Source organism: Vipera ursinii, assembly GCF_947247035.1.
Source record: "Vipera ursinii genome assembly, chromosome: 1".
Classification (NCBI taxonomy): domain Eukaryota; kingdom Metazoa; phylum Chordata; class Lepidosauria; order Squamata; family Viperidae; genus Vipera; species Vipera ursinii.
Window position 1 is genome coordinate 30,460,703 of NC_139512.1, and position 17,822 is coordinate 30,478,524.

Here is a 17,822-nt window from a genome sequence, read left to right on the forward strand (position 1 = left end):
TTACATGTGGATAGCCACAGACAATTTTGCCTGTAATTCACTAGTGATGCATTCCCAGATGTTTTGTGTTATCCATTGAGCAAGAAGCAGGATTAGGATTAGTGATCACTATTTATGATATTGATCTCTTGTCCACTGCTAAAACAACAAAAAGGAGTGATCTTGATCTTGATTCTCCCTCTATATTAGAGATACATGACTGTCAGACTGCTGCTCCCCTGCTCTAGTAAGCCCTAAATCATTAGCTCTCTCCTCTGAATAGCTGAATATAATAGCTGAATATAATCAAGGATTACATTTGTTTAAATTGGTATAACCAAATTAATCTGAGTGATATTTGAGCATAACCAAAGCCTTAAGGACTATTTTTTTTCTATTGAAGATTTTTAGTTTTAGTCTTATATGTCAATTGCGAAGCGCTTTATGAATCATCCATTTCCCTTCTCAAGGCAGAAATAGAAACTATCCTGAATATCCCCTATTTGAAAACTTCAAAAAGGAAGGGGGAAAACATCTACGTCTCTGAAAAACATGGGGTCTTGATTTTATCTTGAATTCCTCTAGGTTTGCTTTCCATATGAATGGAATATGATACAGAAGCTGACTGTTATGAGTGATCCAAACATGGTAATTAGGCTATTGTTTAAGAGCTTATGATTTGATTGCTATTTTCAAACATTTTCCAGTCAACTTTTCGATCAGTAAGGACATTTGGATTTGAATTGGTGATATGTAAATAGAGTGTTGATTGGAAAAAAGAGTTAACTGTATAGCTAGATAGAAAATAATTGTTTATTGCTGCATGTCTACCAGTCTGGGAAGTTACTGCTGTTTCTGAAAATCTACTGTGGGGAAGTTAGAGCTCATGTGGGTAAACCTTATAGATTATATTTGTGTTGTGCTATATTCTGCAAACAGGTAATGGCAGTTGTTGATTTACATTCAGTAAATATAAAGATTACTAATACAATGACTTGTCAAGCTTCAGTTTGCATTTAGTTTTCACATGCAGTCTGGTGTGAGATTCAAATAGGTTTAAAGCAGAAAAATGTTGACTTGTAAACATTAAAGCACAGGTGTCAAACTTGCCACGTCACGTGATGTGTTGCAACGTATCACAACTCTTTTTGCATTGCCGGCAATGGGGTGGGCGCAGCTTCAGTATGATGAAACCGGCCCGTGGGCTGGCAGTTTGACACCTCTCCTCTAAAGGGATTCTGTACATGATTTTGTGATATTATTAATAATATTTAGGGTTATTTATAGAATTAAGAGGTCAGATAATGATAAGGACAAGGCATTTTATACCTATTGAGTTGTTTATAAAAATGATAAAGGCAGAATATAGATTAAATAGTGGCAGCAAGGACAGTTTGCAGAAATACAAGGATATAGATAAGTATGGGAAATTATATTGATGAAAAGTAAACTTTAGCTTACTACCTTTTCTTTGTTTTTCCTTAGCTTACTGTTTCTTCCTTTTGTGTACCTCAATAACTTCATAAAACCCCAAAGGGGTTAAGATGATAGGTATGTATATAGGAAACATCAAGCACCCATTTTTCTTCCAGCAACCTGTTTAGAAAGAAAACAGCAAAAACAGCAAAAAAAGTCTGTCTCCTGATTTCTAGGCCAGCTTCCTTAATCACTACTACAAACTCTCTGTTTTATAAAATATTACTTTTTTAATCAAAGCCATTAAGAGAAATTTCATAGAGAAGATATAGGTTAATTTAAGAAAAGTTAAAGACATAAGCCACTCTCTTTGAACATTTCATCATAGCATGTCTTCCATCCTTGAGTTAGCAAAAATTCTGGGACTGCTGAAGGTTGGTTCTGCTGAAGTAGGCTTGAGTTGTCTAGGAGCAATTTTTATTGATATATTTTTATCAATTCAGCTATCTTTAGAAGAGAGGAACAATGGGAGTTAAAACAAATTTAGAATTAGTCCTGCAGTCAAAATTACTGATGCTTGTTCAGATATTAAAAAATGTAGATATCATTTTTTAACTCTCTAGCATTTGTAACCAAAACAGTATCTATTTACTTTGTCCTTTTATTGATTTCCACACTATTGGTATGTAATGAGGATGAACGTAAGAACCACTATATACATGCTTATATGTGCTTAATTTTTTTGTTTTGTTTCTGAACTTATCACTAAAAATTTCATCCTTAAAAACATATGGGTATCTGACATACATGAAATAACTTTTGTTGATTTAATTTTAAATCAACAAATTTTAATCTGCAATTTTAAACTAAATTAAAATGTACATATGCCAAAGTAATTTTCCCTTGATGTTATATGTTACATTTTAGCAAAATCAAATATTTTAGCTAATATATAGCTGCAGAGAATATATCGTAATAATAGATTTTCAAATAATTAAGACTCTAGGACAATAAATGTAAAACTGTTTTAACTGAATGTATTGCCACTTGCTTTTTGCAAATGATACAGTCGTGAAAAAGTTCACCTGTAAATTTTTTTTTAATAATGTGGAAACATCAATATTTTATGTTCATTCAAACATTATACAAAAGTAAAGGTGATATATCCTTGGCACTAATATCTAGTATTGCTCCTTTTGACAAAAAGAATATTAAGTAGATATTTCTTATAGCTATCTGCCAATTTTAGATATTAACTGGGAGGAAGTTTTCCCACTTTTTCTTCTGGAATTTTTCCAGCTGTGCAATGTTTAAGGGGTTTGTTGAATATACAGTATAGCCATTACTTGGTGGATTTAATGGCATGTAAAGAGACATTGTTATATAAAGTCCACTTTTGGCTGAGCTTCAGTCTTCTAACAGGTAGTCTCACATTATCCTCGAGCAGTCCCTGGAATAAAGTGCTCTGGATAAAAGAGACAAAAATAAAGAGTTATCTGGCCACAGTACCAGAAAACATGTATTCATAGTGGATTCTTACCATAGTGAACTGTCCAAACTGATGCAGCAAAGCATCCTCAAGTCATTACATTTCTACTACCATGCTTTACAGATGGTATCAGGTTCTCCAGTTAATATGCTTTTCTTTGGTTTTTTCCAAAAAATGTCTGGTACTGTGACCAGATAACTCTTTAACTTTGTCTCATATATCCGTAGCATATTGTTCAGTCTTTGCCTAGATGTTATAAGCAAACTTTGATCTTGCCTGGTGTTCTTTTGAACAACTCTTTCCTTCAATGTAGGAATAATTTGTGCAGATTCTTTCTAATAGTAAACTCATACATTTTGACATCAGTAATAGCGAGATCAACCTATAGTGATAACATTCTGGTTTTCTAGAGACTTCTTGGATCTTTCATTCTGCACTCCAGTAGAACTTCCAGGAATGTCCAGACCTGTGGAAATTGTAGTTATTTGAAAACATTTCTACTTGTAGATGACTTTCCAGAGAGTGAAAAGATTTGTGTCCAATTGTTGAGCATCTGTTACCTTTATTAAGACTTCAGAGAGCTCTTTTGGTCTAGGCTTTTCAGATGATTATATAGGAACAATTTGATGTAATATATTAACTCCCCATTCCATACAAGATTTCATTACTGTTTTTGAATTTAGAACCCTCCATATTTTTAATTTAATGTGAAAGAATGAGTCTAGTGTTGATATAATATGTCATCTCACATCTCTAGTGATTAAATCATTATTTATTTGGTTATTTTAATTGATTTGTGTGGTTTTATTTTATTTTTACTATTAGCTGCTTCAAGTATAATTTCTGGCAGAAGGCATCATGTAAAATATTTAGTTAGCTTTTTCATCTAACAGCCTTTGTAAAATCCTGTCTGGATTTCAAGCAGGCTCTGATTTCAGGGGTATATATAGTCTTGGATTAGCAATCATGTTTGGGATAATGTTGGTTGATTTGCTCAGATAATCAGTAAGAAAGGAAATAAAGTTTATTAATTGGAGAGAAAGGGATTATAAGAAAGTAAGCAGACACACAATGGAGAAATCAAATTGAAAAGAATGTGGTGCTGGCAGCTAAAACAGGGCAATGTATTCCTCATTGTGTATCTGCTTACTCTCTAATAATCCTTTCTACTCCAGTCTCTCTGCTCTGCTCTGTGAAGGGTGGGGTAGGTGGGGTCAGACATAGGAGAGATTGCCTAGAGCAGGCATGTCAAACTCGCAATGTCGCGTGAAGTATCATGACTTTTTCCCCATTGCCGGCAATGGGGTGGGCGCAGTTTCAGCATGACGCATCCGGCCCATGGGCCAGGAGTTTGACATGCCTGGCCTAGAGATTGCTTGGGGTTGCTTGCTTGTTTAGCTGCAAGAAATGAATCTAGCTATTTTCTTTTTTAGGATTTTTTAGCTGCAAGAAATGAATCTAGCTATCCTGAAGACGTATGTGTAAACAATTTCTTGGATTGCTTAATTTTCATTTAGGTCATAAATAAATCCTTCCGAGGTAGGTAAAATGAGGACCCAGATTGTTGGGGGCAATTAAGCTGACTTTGTAATAATGCCGCTTGGGGGTGTGTGAAAGCCCTAATAAACAGGCATATACATAGAATGAAGGCTACTGCTAAGCTTGTAAGCCGCCCTGAGTCTTCGGAGAAGGGCGGGATATAAATGGAATTTAAAAAATGATCTTTTTATGTTATTAAGAGGATCTCTCCTCCCTTATATCAGAGAGGCTTTATGTGTTCCCTGCTGCAAAATCAATTTCTGTGGCAGCTGGTAACTTTCATTGCTAATATATTAATGATTAAAACAACAATATACCAGCCTTACTACCCAAATTTGCTTAATAACATAGACCTTTGTTTTGTAAAACACCATGTTTTATTCAAAACTCAATCATATATTTGTCAAATATAAAGGTTCCCCCGCACGTGCATGCTAGTCGTTTCCAACTCTAGGGGCCGGTGCTCATCTCCGTTTCAAAGCCGAAGAGCCAGCGCTTGTCCGAGGACGTCTCCATGGTCATGTGGCCGGCATGACTAGACGCCAAAGGCGCACGGAATGCTGTTACCTTCCCACCATAGTGGTCCCTATTTTTCTACTTGCATTTTTACGTGCTTTCGAACTGCTAGGTTGGCAGAAGCTGGGACGAGTAACAGGCGCTCACTCTGCTATGCGGCACTCAGGATTCGACCCGCCAAACTGCCGACCTTCCGATTGACAAGCTCAGCGTCCTAACCCACTGAGCCACCGCGTCCCTTTGTCAAATATAGTGGTGCTTAAAATTTGTGAAGCCTTTGAAATTGACAATATTTCTGCATAAATTTGGCTTAAATTGTGATCTATTCTCTACACAAGTTAGATAAGGAAAACCTTATCTACTCAGGTAACAACTACAATTGGGTCTAGCATTTCCATTGCTAAGTGACATTAAGTGAAACATCACATGACTTACAACATAAGCTTTGCTGTAATTAAGCAAATTATAAGCAGTCATTAAATGCGGCATCACATAATCATGACTTGAGACTTACTGCCAGATTTTCCATTGACTTTGCTCATTGGAAGCTGGCTGTGAAGCTCACAAATGGTGAGCTCTACTTTTTCAGTGCCATACACCAATCACTAAAGCAAGCTATAGTTAACAAAGGACTACCTGTTTTTGTATGTGGCAAAAGTATGTGAATCTTTGTTTTCAGATAACTGGTTGCTGGGCACCAACTGCACCTAAACATTTCTGACTGATAATGTTGATCAGCACTGCACATTGGCTTGAAGGACTTTCAGCCCATTGCTCTTGACAGAACAATCTCAGTTCCTATCATGAACTGGTCGCTTCAGGTCCTTCTACAACAGTTCCATAGGGATTAAGTAGGAAGAGTTGAGTGAACAACTGAACCAATTCACCCAGAGTGGTTCCGTGGATGAGGATAAACTTAACATGAATGCCTCTGGTTCTAGTCCACCATCTTTAATAATTGCATATTTTAAAATCTGGTAGTCAACATACAATCCATGATCTGTGTGATAAATTTGCATATAGAACTGTGAATCTTTGTTATGCTTGATTTCCCGTTGGTGTTAAGTAGACATCATCTACTTAGATTTCCAGAAAACTTTAGATAAAGTTACTCATCAAAGACTTCTTAGTTTAACGGCAGTGAAATAAAAGGATAGGGCATCTTCTTGATAAGTAACTGGTTAAAGAATAGAAAAGAGTAGAAATAAATGAACATTTTTCACAATGGAGAGATATACCAGATTATGACCTTCCGGGATCTGCCAATTGTTAAGTGAATTACGTTATCATTAAATGAATCTGGCTTCCTCCATTTACTTTTTCAGACACCGGCTAGGGAGGTTGCAAATGGTGATTATGAACCCAGGACGCTGCATCTATTGTAAATACATGCTAGATGTCACATAATTGTGGGGATGCAATGGTAGTAAATATGAGGACCAATCATAAGTCACCTTTTCAGTGATGTGACTTCAAATGGTCGCTAAATGAATCCTTGTAAGTCAAGGACTACTTGTATATTCAGATTGAAGACTCCTGGTTACATATCTGCATTGCTTCTGTTGAGACCAAGTAATAAAATTGGAGCAGAAAAACTGTAAAAGGAAACACATTTTGCAACAGTATTTTTTTCCAGGCAGAAATTTGTGATCAAAAGTCAGATGAACCAATGATTCATCCCAAAAGGATAATCTCAGCCAATTCTTTAGATGGCAGTTTTTTATTTTGAATGTTTCAAAGGAACATTTTAATTCTACCTAAAGATCATCCTTTGGGGCAGAGCTAGTGATTTGCAATAAAATTATGTTTCAAGGCCTCCAAGTATTTTTAAGGTATTATTTGTGCCAGTCTGAAAATAGTATAGTACTTGTGTTTTCAAGATTTAATGTGTTATCTTCAGGGTTGATAGAAAAAACATTTAATAGAGTTCATTATGTGGAATGCTGTTGTTATATGTTCTGATGCTACTAGAATGTCAGGAACACATGCCTTGTTCCATTGTCCACTTTGTGGTATACCATAGTGTGCTGAGATTCCAGTTTCTCTCCTCCTGTATAAGTTGGTCTCGTATGGAATGTATTTGTTTATTTGCACATTTCTCAGCAGAAATATCCAAAAACCTGTTCGTGTTTTGTTCAATCATTATTGCCATCAAAGGTTTTCAGCTACATGTGGTATTTTCCAAAGAGGCTCTCTCATTAATGGTGGCATTATCCATAGGAATTATATCATTCATTTGTCTTTCTATTAGTTTTATACAGTTTGTGTATCATAATATTCTATTTTTCAATTGGTCTTCAACTGTAAATTAGTTATTGGTAATATGATTGACAGGAAACCATCACCAACATTGGAATGTTATATTCTTTCAATAGCCAATACCTACTCCTTAGTTCTCACAAAAAAGTAGGTATTTTACACAAAAGATGCAAGTGTATATTTCATATGAGCGTGGTCAGGACTTTTTGGTTGCAATATTGAAATGGGATGGAAGCCTGTATTCTGTTCTAGATCAATACTCTTATCCAGTTTTGAATAATAACTTACCTATCATTATTTGTCTTATAAATCTTGGAAACTTGTTTGTTGCTGTTGCACAGGTGCAGCACTGCCATGAGTCTTCATAACGTAGTACATTTGTAATTTTGTGGGATCAATATAATTTCACACACACACACACACACACACACACACACACATACACACATATATTTGTTTTCTGAGGTTTCCGTGGGTGTTTGTATGTGGATCTTTGGTCATTCGGGTTTTATTCCGTCGAAACGTTGCTCCTACACCTTCAATTCTACGCGGGGAAAAACCCGAATGACCAATATATATATATATATATATATATATATATATATATATATATATATATATATGTATGTATGTATGTATGTATGTATGTATGTATGTATGTATGTATATGTATATGTATATGTATGTATATAGGTATATAGGTATATATATATAGGTATATATATATATACACACATACACATACACATACATATACATATACATATACATATACATATACATATACATATACATATACATATACATATACATATACATATACATATATATATATATATATATATATATATATATATATATATATATATATATATAATAGTTTTCATAAGAAAAAGGCCATGGACTCAAAATATGTATAATTAAGAATGTAAGTCTTTAATTTCTTATTTCTTCAACATTTCTTATCTCCCTAAGTTTGCAATATTTTTTCCTCTTATACTATGATAGTGCATGAGTGAAGTTATTTCTCAATAAATATGAGAAATGAATTGCATATAAATTCAAATGTAAAAAGTCTTTAATTTTACCCCAAAATGTATATGTTGTAGAATAACTTTGTCCTGAATATAAAGGAAAAAAAATATTTAATGCCTTCATTACCGGAACATAGCCTTCAAATGAGCTCTGTCCTTGTTAATTTAGAACATAGAATAATAAGGTTGGGAAGGACTTTGCAGGTGTTCTGGTCCAACCCCAGGAGAACTTATACCATTCTGAACAAATAGTTGACCAATCTCTTCTTGAAAACCTCCAGTGATGGAGCACCCACAATTATGGAGGCAAGCTATTCCACTGAAATTCCAGGGAATTTCTCTGTCAGGAATCCACGTTTTATCCTTTTTGAAGATTGGAACCACATCAGTTCTTTCCCAATCTTCTGGTAATTCCTTTGTATTCCAGGCGCTCTGAAAGATTTGATTCTGAAATCACACCTGCCAGCTCCTTTTAAACCCTGGCATGTAATCCCTCTGGTCATGGCAATTTGTACTTGTCCAAAACGGATGGGTGTTTTCTTACCATATTCTTGCCTATTTGACTTGCATTCCAGTTCCATCTTCTACAGTAATGCTTTTGATAGGCTGGATTATTTTTTCCTTTTGTGTGAAGACAGATTAATTAGATTAATGCTAAAGTAAGCTGACTGTTACTCTGCAATTAGGTCCTAGTGTGACATTTATGTACAATCAGTGTGATGTGCCTGTTATCTGGCTAAATATTTTGGCCCTATGAATGATTTCCAAATGGCTAGTATTATGCATAGTATCTGCCTTTAGCTTGAATATAATGATACAAGGTAGAATATCTTTTCATTACAGTATCGTATTACCCATTGAAGGAACTAAATACCTGGGGTAATGAAGTTTCAGAGAGAGTTTGTAAATTCCAGAAGAAATAAAATTAATGTTATTAAAATTTCCTATTTAGAAGTCAAAGAATATACCGGTATATGCTGTTTTGGAAGGGAGCTTATGTAAATACACCTGTAATTAAAAATAATTAGCATTCTAAATATTTGGTTTTGTCTGTGAAGTGTTATTTTATATCAGCAATGATGCTGTGTTAAGAAATGCGTAGACTACATGTGACCTTCAAGCTTTTTTTTTTTTGCAGTCCATTGGTGAAATTTGGCAATGTAATTTTTATTTCTATTTTTACAGCAAGTAAAATAATTTCATTGAACCCTAAAGGTTTGTCATTTAAAAAAAAAACAATCCCAGTCCATCCTTTTGGATGTCATTGCGTCATTATTACAATCTGCAGTTCTCGTCTTCTGGAATTATTTATTTAGAAAGAAAATGGCTTGTAGCAACAAAATGGTTGGGTCTCTGTGAGTCACACATGGGTTATGCAACTACACCAAACCCATTCAAAACTTGTAAAGTTCTTTGGCTGCCCTCTAGTATAAACCATATAACTAAACAGCACTTACCAAACTACAACTCTGGTAGGTTTTTGCTAAACAGGGTCACCATTATTCTTACTTTCAAGCCTTAACTGGGAGCAAGCTCCCAAAGAAACTACAATGCCATTATAACTCCCTCATCATTTTCTAAGCTTCCTACTATAGCCGGTGGTTCTTCATCTCTTGGGGAGAGTGATCAAACATTCTCTCTGCAGGGAGTCCTCAAATTTCTGTTGTGCCATTATTGGCATTGAGAAATTGTTGTCTAAGAGACATGCCTCACCTAGTTCTAACCAGGAGCAAGATAAAGGCCGTGTTACCTCCAACAGTCTCATTAGTCATTGTCTTTCTAATGAAATGGTAGTTTGCTTATATTCAACTAGACAAATAACAAAGGTTTGGGCAGAAGCCAAGAGAACTTGGAGATTGAGAAAACGGGGGAGGGGGGGAGGAAGAGGGAGATAAACAGTATGTAGAGAACCAGAAATTATTGGCCCTTGTAACAAAGTGAACTATCAGTCTGAAAGCATTACATTTTGTCTAAACATTCAAACAACTTGCATATTATCTTTTCATGAAATGCTATTGCTAATTTTTTATTCTTTATAAACAGGTGCTCTTTGAAGTAAATGATATATTCCCCCTCTCCATGATAGAATACTATGCTATCAGGAAAAAAGTTAATAGTACAGAAGGGAACATGAGGTTAAGAATTGTTGCATCTTATTATTTAAGGAAAGTAAGATTATCAATAATGTTTATCCCCCAGCAAACGTATCCTACTTCTGACAAAACAATTATTACAGCAAGTGTGCTGGCTTCAATCTGGGACCCTTATAGCCAGGTTCTTCTTAAATGAAGAAGGCCTGACTGGGACTTGAATAAAGGCCATCTCCAGGGTATGAGAACAGTCTTGGCAGCATGCGCAAAAGGTGGCATGAAGAAGCCCAAGCTAGTACAGCAATGGCATTTGATGGTGGTGGCAGAGTTGGATGGCAGGAGCAGGTGGCAGCAGCTGATAGACGGACATAAATGGAGGTAGGCCTTAATTTTGTTTATATGATAGCAAGAATGATGTAAGAGCCAGAACTTCAAGGACAATTCATAAATCATTACATTCGGTATTGTATCATAATTTCAAATAATCACTGAACAAATGGATGTTAAACAAGGACTATATCTGTATTGTTTCTTCGTTCAGTCTTTCCTTTTGTAACTTAAACATTTCCATCCCTTGCACTGGTTCCTTGAACTAATTTCCAAATGCTTTATCAGGTTGGTGGTTCTTCTTCTAAAAGCAGCTTCTCCATGTAACTTTTAAAATTCAGAGCCCAGTGCTGGGCCTGGTACTTCAAGAGCAGTCTACCCTAGGGGAGAGTACAGTGGTCTCCCATAATCAGAATTTTGTCATTTACTGTGAATTACAGTTCCAGCAGTAAAAGAATGATAGCTAACTACTTTTAAAATTCAGTGATCCAATAAACAGGGAATGTTTTTCTATTGTTGTTATCCTTGTTGTTAAATTTAGTATTTTAAGGAATAAAAAACATATCTAACATTCCTTGGAACTTGAAGTCATTGGTTGGACAAAATGGGATACTGTTAATTTTATTTTTTTGCAAATTTCTTGTAATCCAATTCTACTTTTGTGCTTTTAAAAAAAATTATGCTAATTGACAATAATTGACTTATTGTAGCTGCTTGCATAAAGAGACAGATAAAGATTAAAAACTGTAACCAAAGGAATACATTAGAAGAGAATATAGCTCAGGGTTGAACTTGTGGGTCCTTGGTTCTCTCTCAACTTGAAACTTGCAGGTTTCATTATCAAACTGGGTAACAGTGATTTGGAACATCAATGGCACGCCCTGGACGTCCGCAGGGCCTTATGCCACTATTTTAAGTGAACAGCGTCCTTTTACAAGTCGGAAGCCCTCTTCATTTCCTTTCAACATTCTACTATGGGGCAGCAGGTTTCTGCCTCCACTATAGGCAGGTGGATCAGGGCTTGTATTGCAGGGGCGTACCAATCACATTCACTATCAGTTCCAATTCATATCACTGCTCACTCCACTCACAGCACTGCAACTTCCGCAGCGTGGGCGACACAGGCATCCATTGGGGACATTTGTAGGGCGGCAACATGGTCTTCCCCTTCCCCCTTTGTGAGGCATTATAAACTGGATAGATTTGCCTCCGCGGATCCCTCATTTGGTCGGAGACTGCTACAACAAGTAGTGCCACAGGGTGGGACACAGGCCCAGACTGATTCCCTCCCGTAGGGACAGGGCGGCTTTGGTATATCACATTCATGGATTCTTCATCTATCATGCTGGAGAAGGGGCGTTGTCTTACCTGAATGCCTTTTGTCAGCATGATGATGGAGAATCCACACCCACCCCTTAGTGTCCGTCAGGTCCTGTGTCGGGTATGGGAGCCAACACGTTGGACTGTCATCAATAGTTTCGCCTTCATCGTAACTGGGAGGTATCCTGGCCCAGGGGAAGCGTGGCAAGTTTGACAGACTTAGTCTAATTGGGCAGAGTTAACCCATTCGTGGATTCTCCATCATCATGCTGAAAAAAGGCGTTTAGGCAAGAACGCTCCATCCCATTGTTTTGCAAATCTATGTACACTTCAAACTGTATGATTGTTTGAAGAGAAATGCATCTGTACCAGGCTCTAAGTGTTTTAATTAAATAAAAGAATTTGAATAGTTCTCCAACTATGTGCGATTAACCTATTAATCTAAAATCAGTTCTGGTATTGCTCTTTTACTAACCTGACAAATTATTATTCTAAATAGGAAGCAAACATTTTGTTTTGCAAATAATAATAATATTAAAGATTCTAACTACCAGCAAGAATGAGTCCTTACATTTAAAGAGACCTGTCATTTCAGATGATCATGGGAGTGTCTGTTAGCGGGCATCCACTCACCAGCTACCCGCCACGTCCCTCACCTTGTTGTGTCACTGCCACATCACCAGCCATCCCATTAAAGTGAATGGGATTGTCGGTGAGTCAACAGCGGGTCAGAGGAGAATCCACTGTGGGACAGAAATGACGGTTGCTCTTTAAAAATTATGATTCAAATTGAGTTAATTTAAATCAAGTCTTTTTACTATTGATTTAAATCATGATTTAAATTGACTTGATTTAAATCAAACCCACCCTGTTTGGGAGTCCCTTCATTGGGATATTGTTTGCTTCTTGATTGTTGGTCTAATGTTAGTATGCTCACTGTTTCCAGTTGAAACTATGGTTAAGTCTGTCCATGTATTGTAAAATTGAGGTTTTTTTCATCTTTCTTCCAATTACTAGGATGCACTCTGCTAATTTTCTGCTTGTTTGTCCTATATAGTAGCTGTTGCAATCCTTACACTCTTACTTTTTAAATGACTCCTGTTTTTTTCTTCTTGGACTGCTGGGTCTTTTGGTTTACTTGGGATGTTTTGGAGATTTTTGTTTGGTTTGTGTGCTACAGTGATGCCATGTGGTTGTAATAGTCTGTTGGTTGTTTCTGGGATATTTTTGATGTATGGCAGTGTTATCCTTTTCACAGCTTGTGTTGGTTGTACTATATTGGGTTGAGTGGTCAGGCACTTTTTTACAGTTGTATGGGTATCCATTTTGGTGGAAGATGTTGTATAGTTATTTCCTTTTTCTGCTGTTTAGAGTTGCTGCAGTGTGTTTGTGCTCTCTAAATTGTATTCTTACACAGCGTCTCTTGTGGGAGGTTGGGATATTACCTTGGTAGTGGATCATTGGTGTGGATGGTTTTATGATAAACTTATGTTTCTAATTGCCATCACTGCCTCTGCTGTTGAGGATATCCAGAAAGGATTAGCATGTTGCTGTTTTCTTCTTCCCTAGTCATTTTTATTTCTTTGAAGATGTTGATAGTTTTGTTTCTGTTTTTATAGTTGGTCCTTTTTATTATGACAAAGATGTCTTATACATCCTTTGGATCTATACTTTGGGTTATATAAATGTATGTATTAGACTTAGAGTCCTATCAATTCCAGGCATTGCGTTATGGTCTCGATAACAAGGACACTTGAATGGAATTGTCTTGATCTAATACAAATACAATTCAGGAATCATACTTGATTTCCTTAATTGAATACCTTTTAAAGAGAAGAGTAGTTCTCAAATTCTGCAGTACGCTGTCTATGTATGTTCTTAAAAGGTATACCAGCTGAGGCAGATCAAAATATATATTAACCTTCCACATTAGATGAGCAAATTGAGATTGAATAGCTCTGATATATTAGAAGTAGTATTCTCCCAAGTGCTTCAAATGCTATTACCATTGGGATGGCACACAATTATAGAGATTAAAATATAATTAGAAAGAATCTGGAAACTGCAGGTTTGAAATGAATCACTAAATAACAATTTTAGACTCAATTCAGTGAAAAAGAAAACATGTTCAAAAATTTCAGAAGTCACTGAGAGATTAAAGTAATAACTCTGCCATTCTAAACTTTAACATTCTCACTATTCTTTTTTCAAAGATTTCATTATTTCCGTCCAAGTACTGTACAACTTCTTAAATCTTTCCAGTGCTCTTGTTCTTCCTTTATATACTCGTTAAATAGTTCATTTCTCATTCATATTCTCTGTATGACCAAATAATCTCACAGTTCTATTGGCCATTCATTTTATACTCAGTACACATTCAGTCAGCACCTCAGTCATTCTTGATCCTCTCCTTTCTTTATCTTTCACATTCCTTAAGTTTCTTCTTCTGACTGCTTTCAACTACAGTTGGTCCCTTGATCTTATTGTGGATTAAAATTAGCATTTGCTCTTGCTGTATTTACTTGGGAAGAATGTAATCTCCATATAGATTATTCATTTGCTTTAATGCACAGAAATGAAAAAAAGGTTACAATACACGTGAAAGACTCAATTTTCAACATAACATTAAACCTTGATCATATAATAGTGATAAGTCTTTCTATTAGTCAATTGATGAGCAGAGTCATAAATAAACTCATAATGTTGGAAGTGAGTTTATTACGTCATCTAATCCAACCTCTGTTCAGTGCCACATCTAAATCATTGATAAAAATATTCAATGGCATGGAACCTAGGCATAGCAGCACACAAATCCGTCGAAGCCTATTTGGAACCTTTAATCAGTACTCTTTCAGTACAGTTCTGCCAACCATGAGTGTTCATTGTTGTTGAAAGTGTGACAAACAGAATGAGGAAATGAGAAAAATAGGACCTGCATACAAGGTTTCAGAAGAGTGAATTTTGATTAATTTCCCCAAGGGGAAATTAGGAAGGTCATGTTCAGGAATAATGGGAGCTTCTACAAAGAGCATTCTAGAGTATAACATGCAACTGTCAACAAACTATTTCTATTTCCATAATGCTTTCGAAACATTCTACAGCAAATGGTTTACAGTTTATACTTTCTGACCTACAGTTCTCTGTATTTTAGTTTCTCAAATTCACGTTATTTGTTCATGATTTCAGTTTAATTTCTTAGATTTCAAGTCAGAATGTTCCATCTTCTGTAGTCATCAAATGATCCCATAGATATTGACTTTGGGTGCCCAGCTAGGTCAATTGGGTCTGTATAAAGTTTTGTTAACATAGTGGATGATTAGGCTAGATGGAATCCTTATTTATATCCAATTGACATGTAATATTCAGTTTGATTGGTCAGTTTTCACATATTTTATCTTTACCATAAAGTCAATCAAAATCTAGTTTTATCCCAAGTCTGCTCAGGTTATTCCATATAAACTAGGATCTTTTAATTAGACATGTTTCCAACCAATACAGCACGGAGACGGCATTGGTCGCTCTGATGAATGATCTCTGGAGGGCGCGGGACAGGGGATATTCCTCTCTCCTAGTCCTATTAGACCTCTCGGCGGCTTTCGATACCATCGACCATGGTATCTTGCTGCGGCGTCTCAGGGGATTGGGAGTGGGAGGCACAGTTCTTCAGTGGTTCTCCTCCTATCTCCTGGGACGCTCGCAGTCGGTGTTGGCAGGGGGGCAGAGATCGGCCCCTAGGTCTCTCGTTTGTGGAGTTCCTCAGGGGTCGGTTCTCTCGCCTCTCCTGTTCAACATCTACATGAAACCGCTGGGTGAGATCATTCGTGGTTTTGGAGTTGGGTATCATCAATATGCCGATGATACCCAACTTTTCTTTTCGACCCCAAACCACCCCAGTGATGCCCTCGCTGTGATGTCCCGTTGCCTGGAGGCGGTCCGGGTCTGGATGGGGAGGAACAGACTTCAACTCAACCCTGACAAGACTGAGTGGCTGTGCATTCCGGCATCCCGGGACATTCAAAATGTTCCATCTCTTTCTATGGGGGGTGAGCTCTTACCCCCCGTGGATAGGGCTCGCAACTTGGGAGTCCTCCTAGATTCACGGCTTACCCTGGAAGACCATATAGTGGCCGTGACTAGGGGGGCTTTCGCTCAGGTTCGCCTGGTGCGCCAGTTGCGGCCCTATCTGGACCGGGATGCCCTGTGCACGGTCACTCATGCGCTCGTGACCTCTCGCCTTGACTACTGTAATGCTCTCTACATGGGGCTTCCCTTGAAGACCACTCGGAGGCTCCAACTGGTACAGAATGCGGCCGCGAGAGTTGTCTTGGGAGTTTCCCAGTACTCCCATGTTACACCTTTGCTCCGCGAGCTGCATTGGTTACCAGTTGTCTTCCGGGTGAGGTTCAAGGTCTTGGTTATGATCTTTAAGTCCTTACATGGCATGGGTCCGGGTTACCTCAGGGACCACCTGCTGCCGGCGTCAACTCCCCTCCGCCCTGTGCGTTCCCACAGAGAGGGCCTCCTCAGGGTGCCTCCGGTAAGGGAATGCCGACTGGTGGCCCCCAGGGGGAGGGCCTTCTCTGTGGGCGCTCCGGCACTATGGAATCAACTGCCGGTGGAGCTCCGGATGACATCAGACCTCCGAACCTTCCGTCGCGACCTGAAGACCCATTTATTCGAATTAGCTGGTCTGGCCTGATGGGGGAATATGGGCTTTTAAAATTGTTGTTTTTATTATTGTATTATTGTTTTTTATTTGGGCATTGGTTTAATCTTATTTTAACTTTTGTATCGTAATTATATATGCCCTGTGAACCGCCCTGAGTCCCTAGGGAGAAGGGCGGTATACAAATTAAATAAAACCTTAAACCTTAAACCTTTATTGGCATGTGGAAGGAATAGACCATAGTCTGCCACTCTGGTCCAATGCAGGTTGGCAGATGTGATCGGTGTTAGTCCAGGGTATCCATCGTAGCCTGTTTGCCTTAGGAGACCCTTCTGGATATATACATGTCCAATGACATAGCCCACAATTTCATTTACCCACACAAGCCCCTTTTCCTAGTGAAGGCCCCAATCATAGAATAAGAGGCTACCACATAAGTGTGAAAAATAATGTGCCATCATTTTAATAATTGAGTTAACATTAATGAAAGGATTCCTAAAAGCAATGGCATCTTTTTCAGATTCTTTTTCATTTTCAGAACCCCCAAAATAGGAGTTTCTTTGATGAATAAGAGAGGTATTCTAGCATGTTTCTTCTTCCAAAATATTGTTGAAGATTGAACAATCCTAAAATATCTGGCTTGGTATAGATTACATTTGCAAAATATTGAGAACTTACTCTTATAAAGCCTCTTTTCTACAGTCCAATATTTTGTTTAACCTAGAATTATTTTACAATTACTTTAAAATTCAAAGTTACTTTTACATTTAATTATTTTTTTAAAAAACAATTATACAGGTATAATCTTAGGGAATTTTTCCTAAATAGTTATTTTGCTAGTAGTGACTGGATTTTTGAATAGCGAGTATTATCTGCCACCAGATATTTCTTGACTAAGTCTTGTAAATTTGCTTTGCAACAGACCAGATCACTGCATAAATGAATTAAATCTTTCTGGAAGAAACAAGCTATTGTTTTGGAATAATTTGATGCTAGTGTTAAATCTGATTCATGTTACATGTCAGTTTCAGAGGATTCTGATATTGATTTAGCCTCTCCAGTAACTGATTTGTATGCTTTGTTTCAGAGGTCATTCACTTTAATAATAGAAGCCTGGGACTGGGATAATGAAACAAAAGCTGGTGAGTATATTTTTTAAAGAATTTGAACACTTGGAACTGACAGTT

At 37.0% G+C, this 17,822-nt stretch overlaps 1 protein-coding gene across 1 annotated transcript in view; it reads left to right on the plus strand.

Annotated features, from left to right (window-relative positions):
• Positions 1-17,822, plus strand: part of JAG2 (jagged canonical Notch ligand 2) — a 77,104-nt gene that overhangs the window by 13,060 nt on the left and 46,222 nt on the right. Inside the window, exon 2 of the mRNA XM_083359991.1 lies at positions 17,723-17,777. Within this exon, the coding sequence (XP_083216117.1) occupies positions 17,723-17,777 (55 nt within the window). The remainder of the gene's footprint in view (positions 1-17,722; positions 17,778-17,822) is intronic.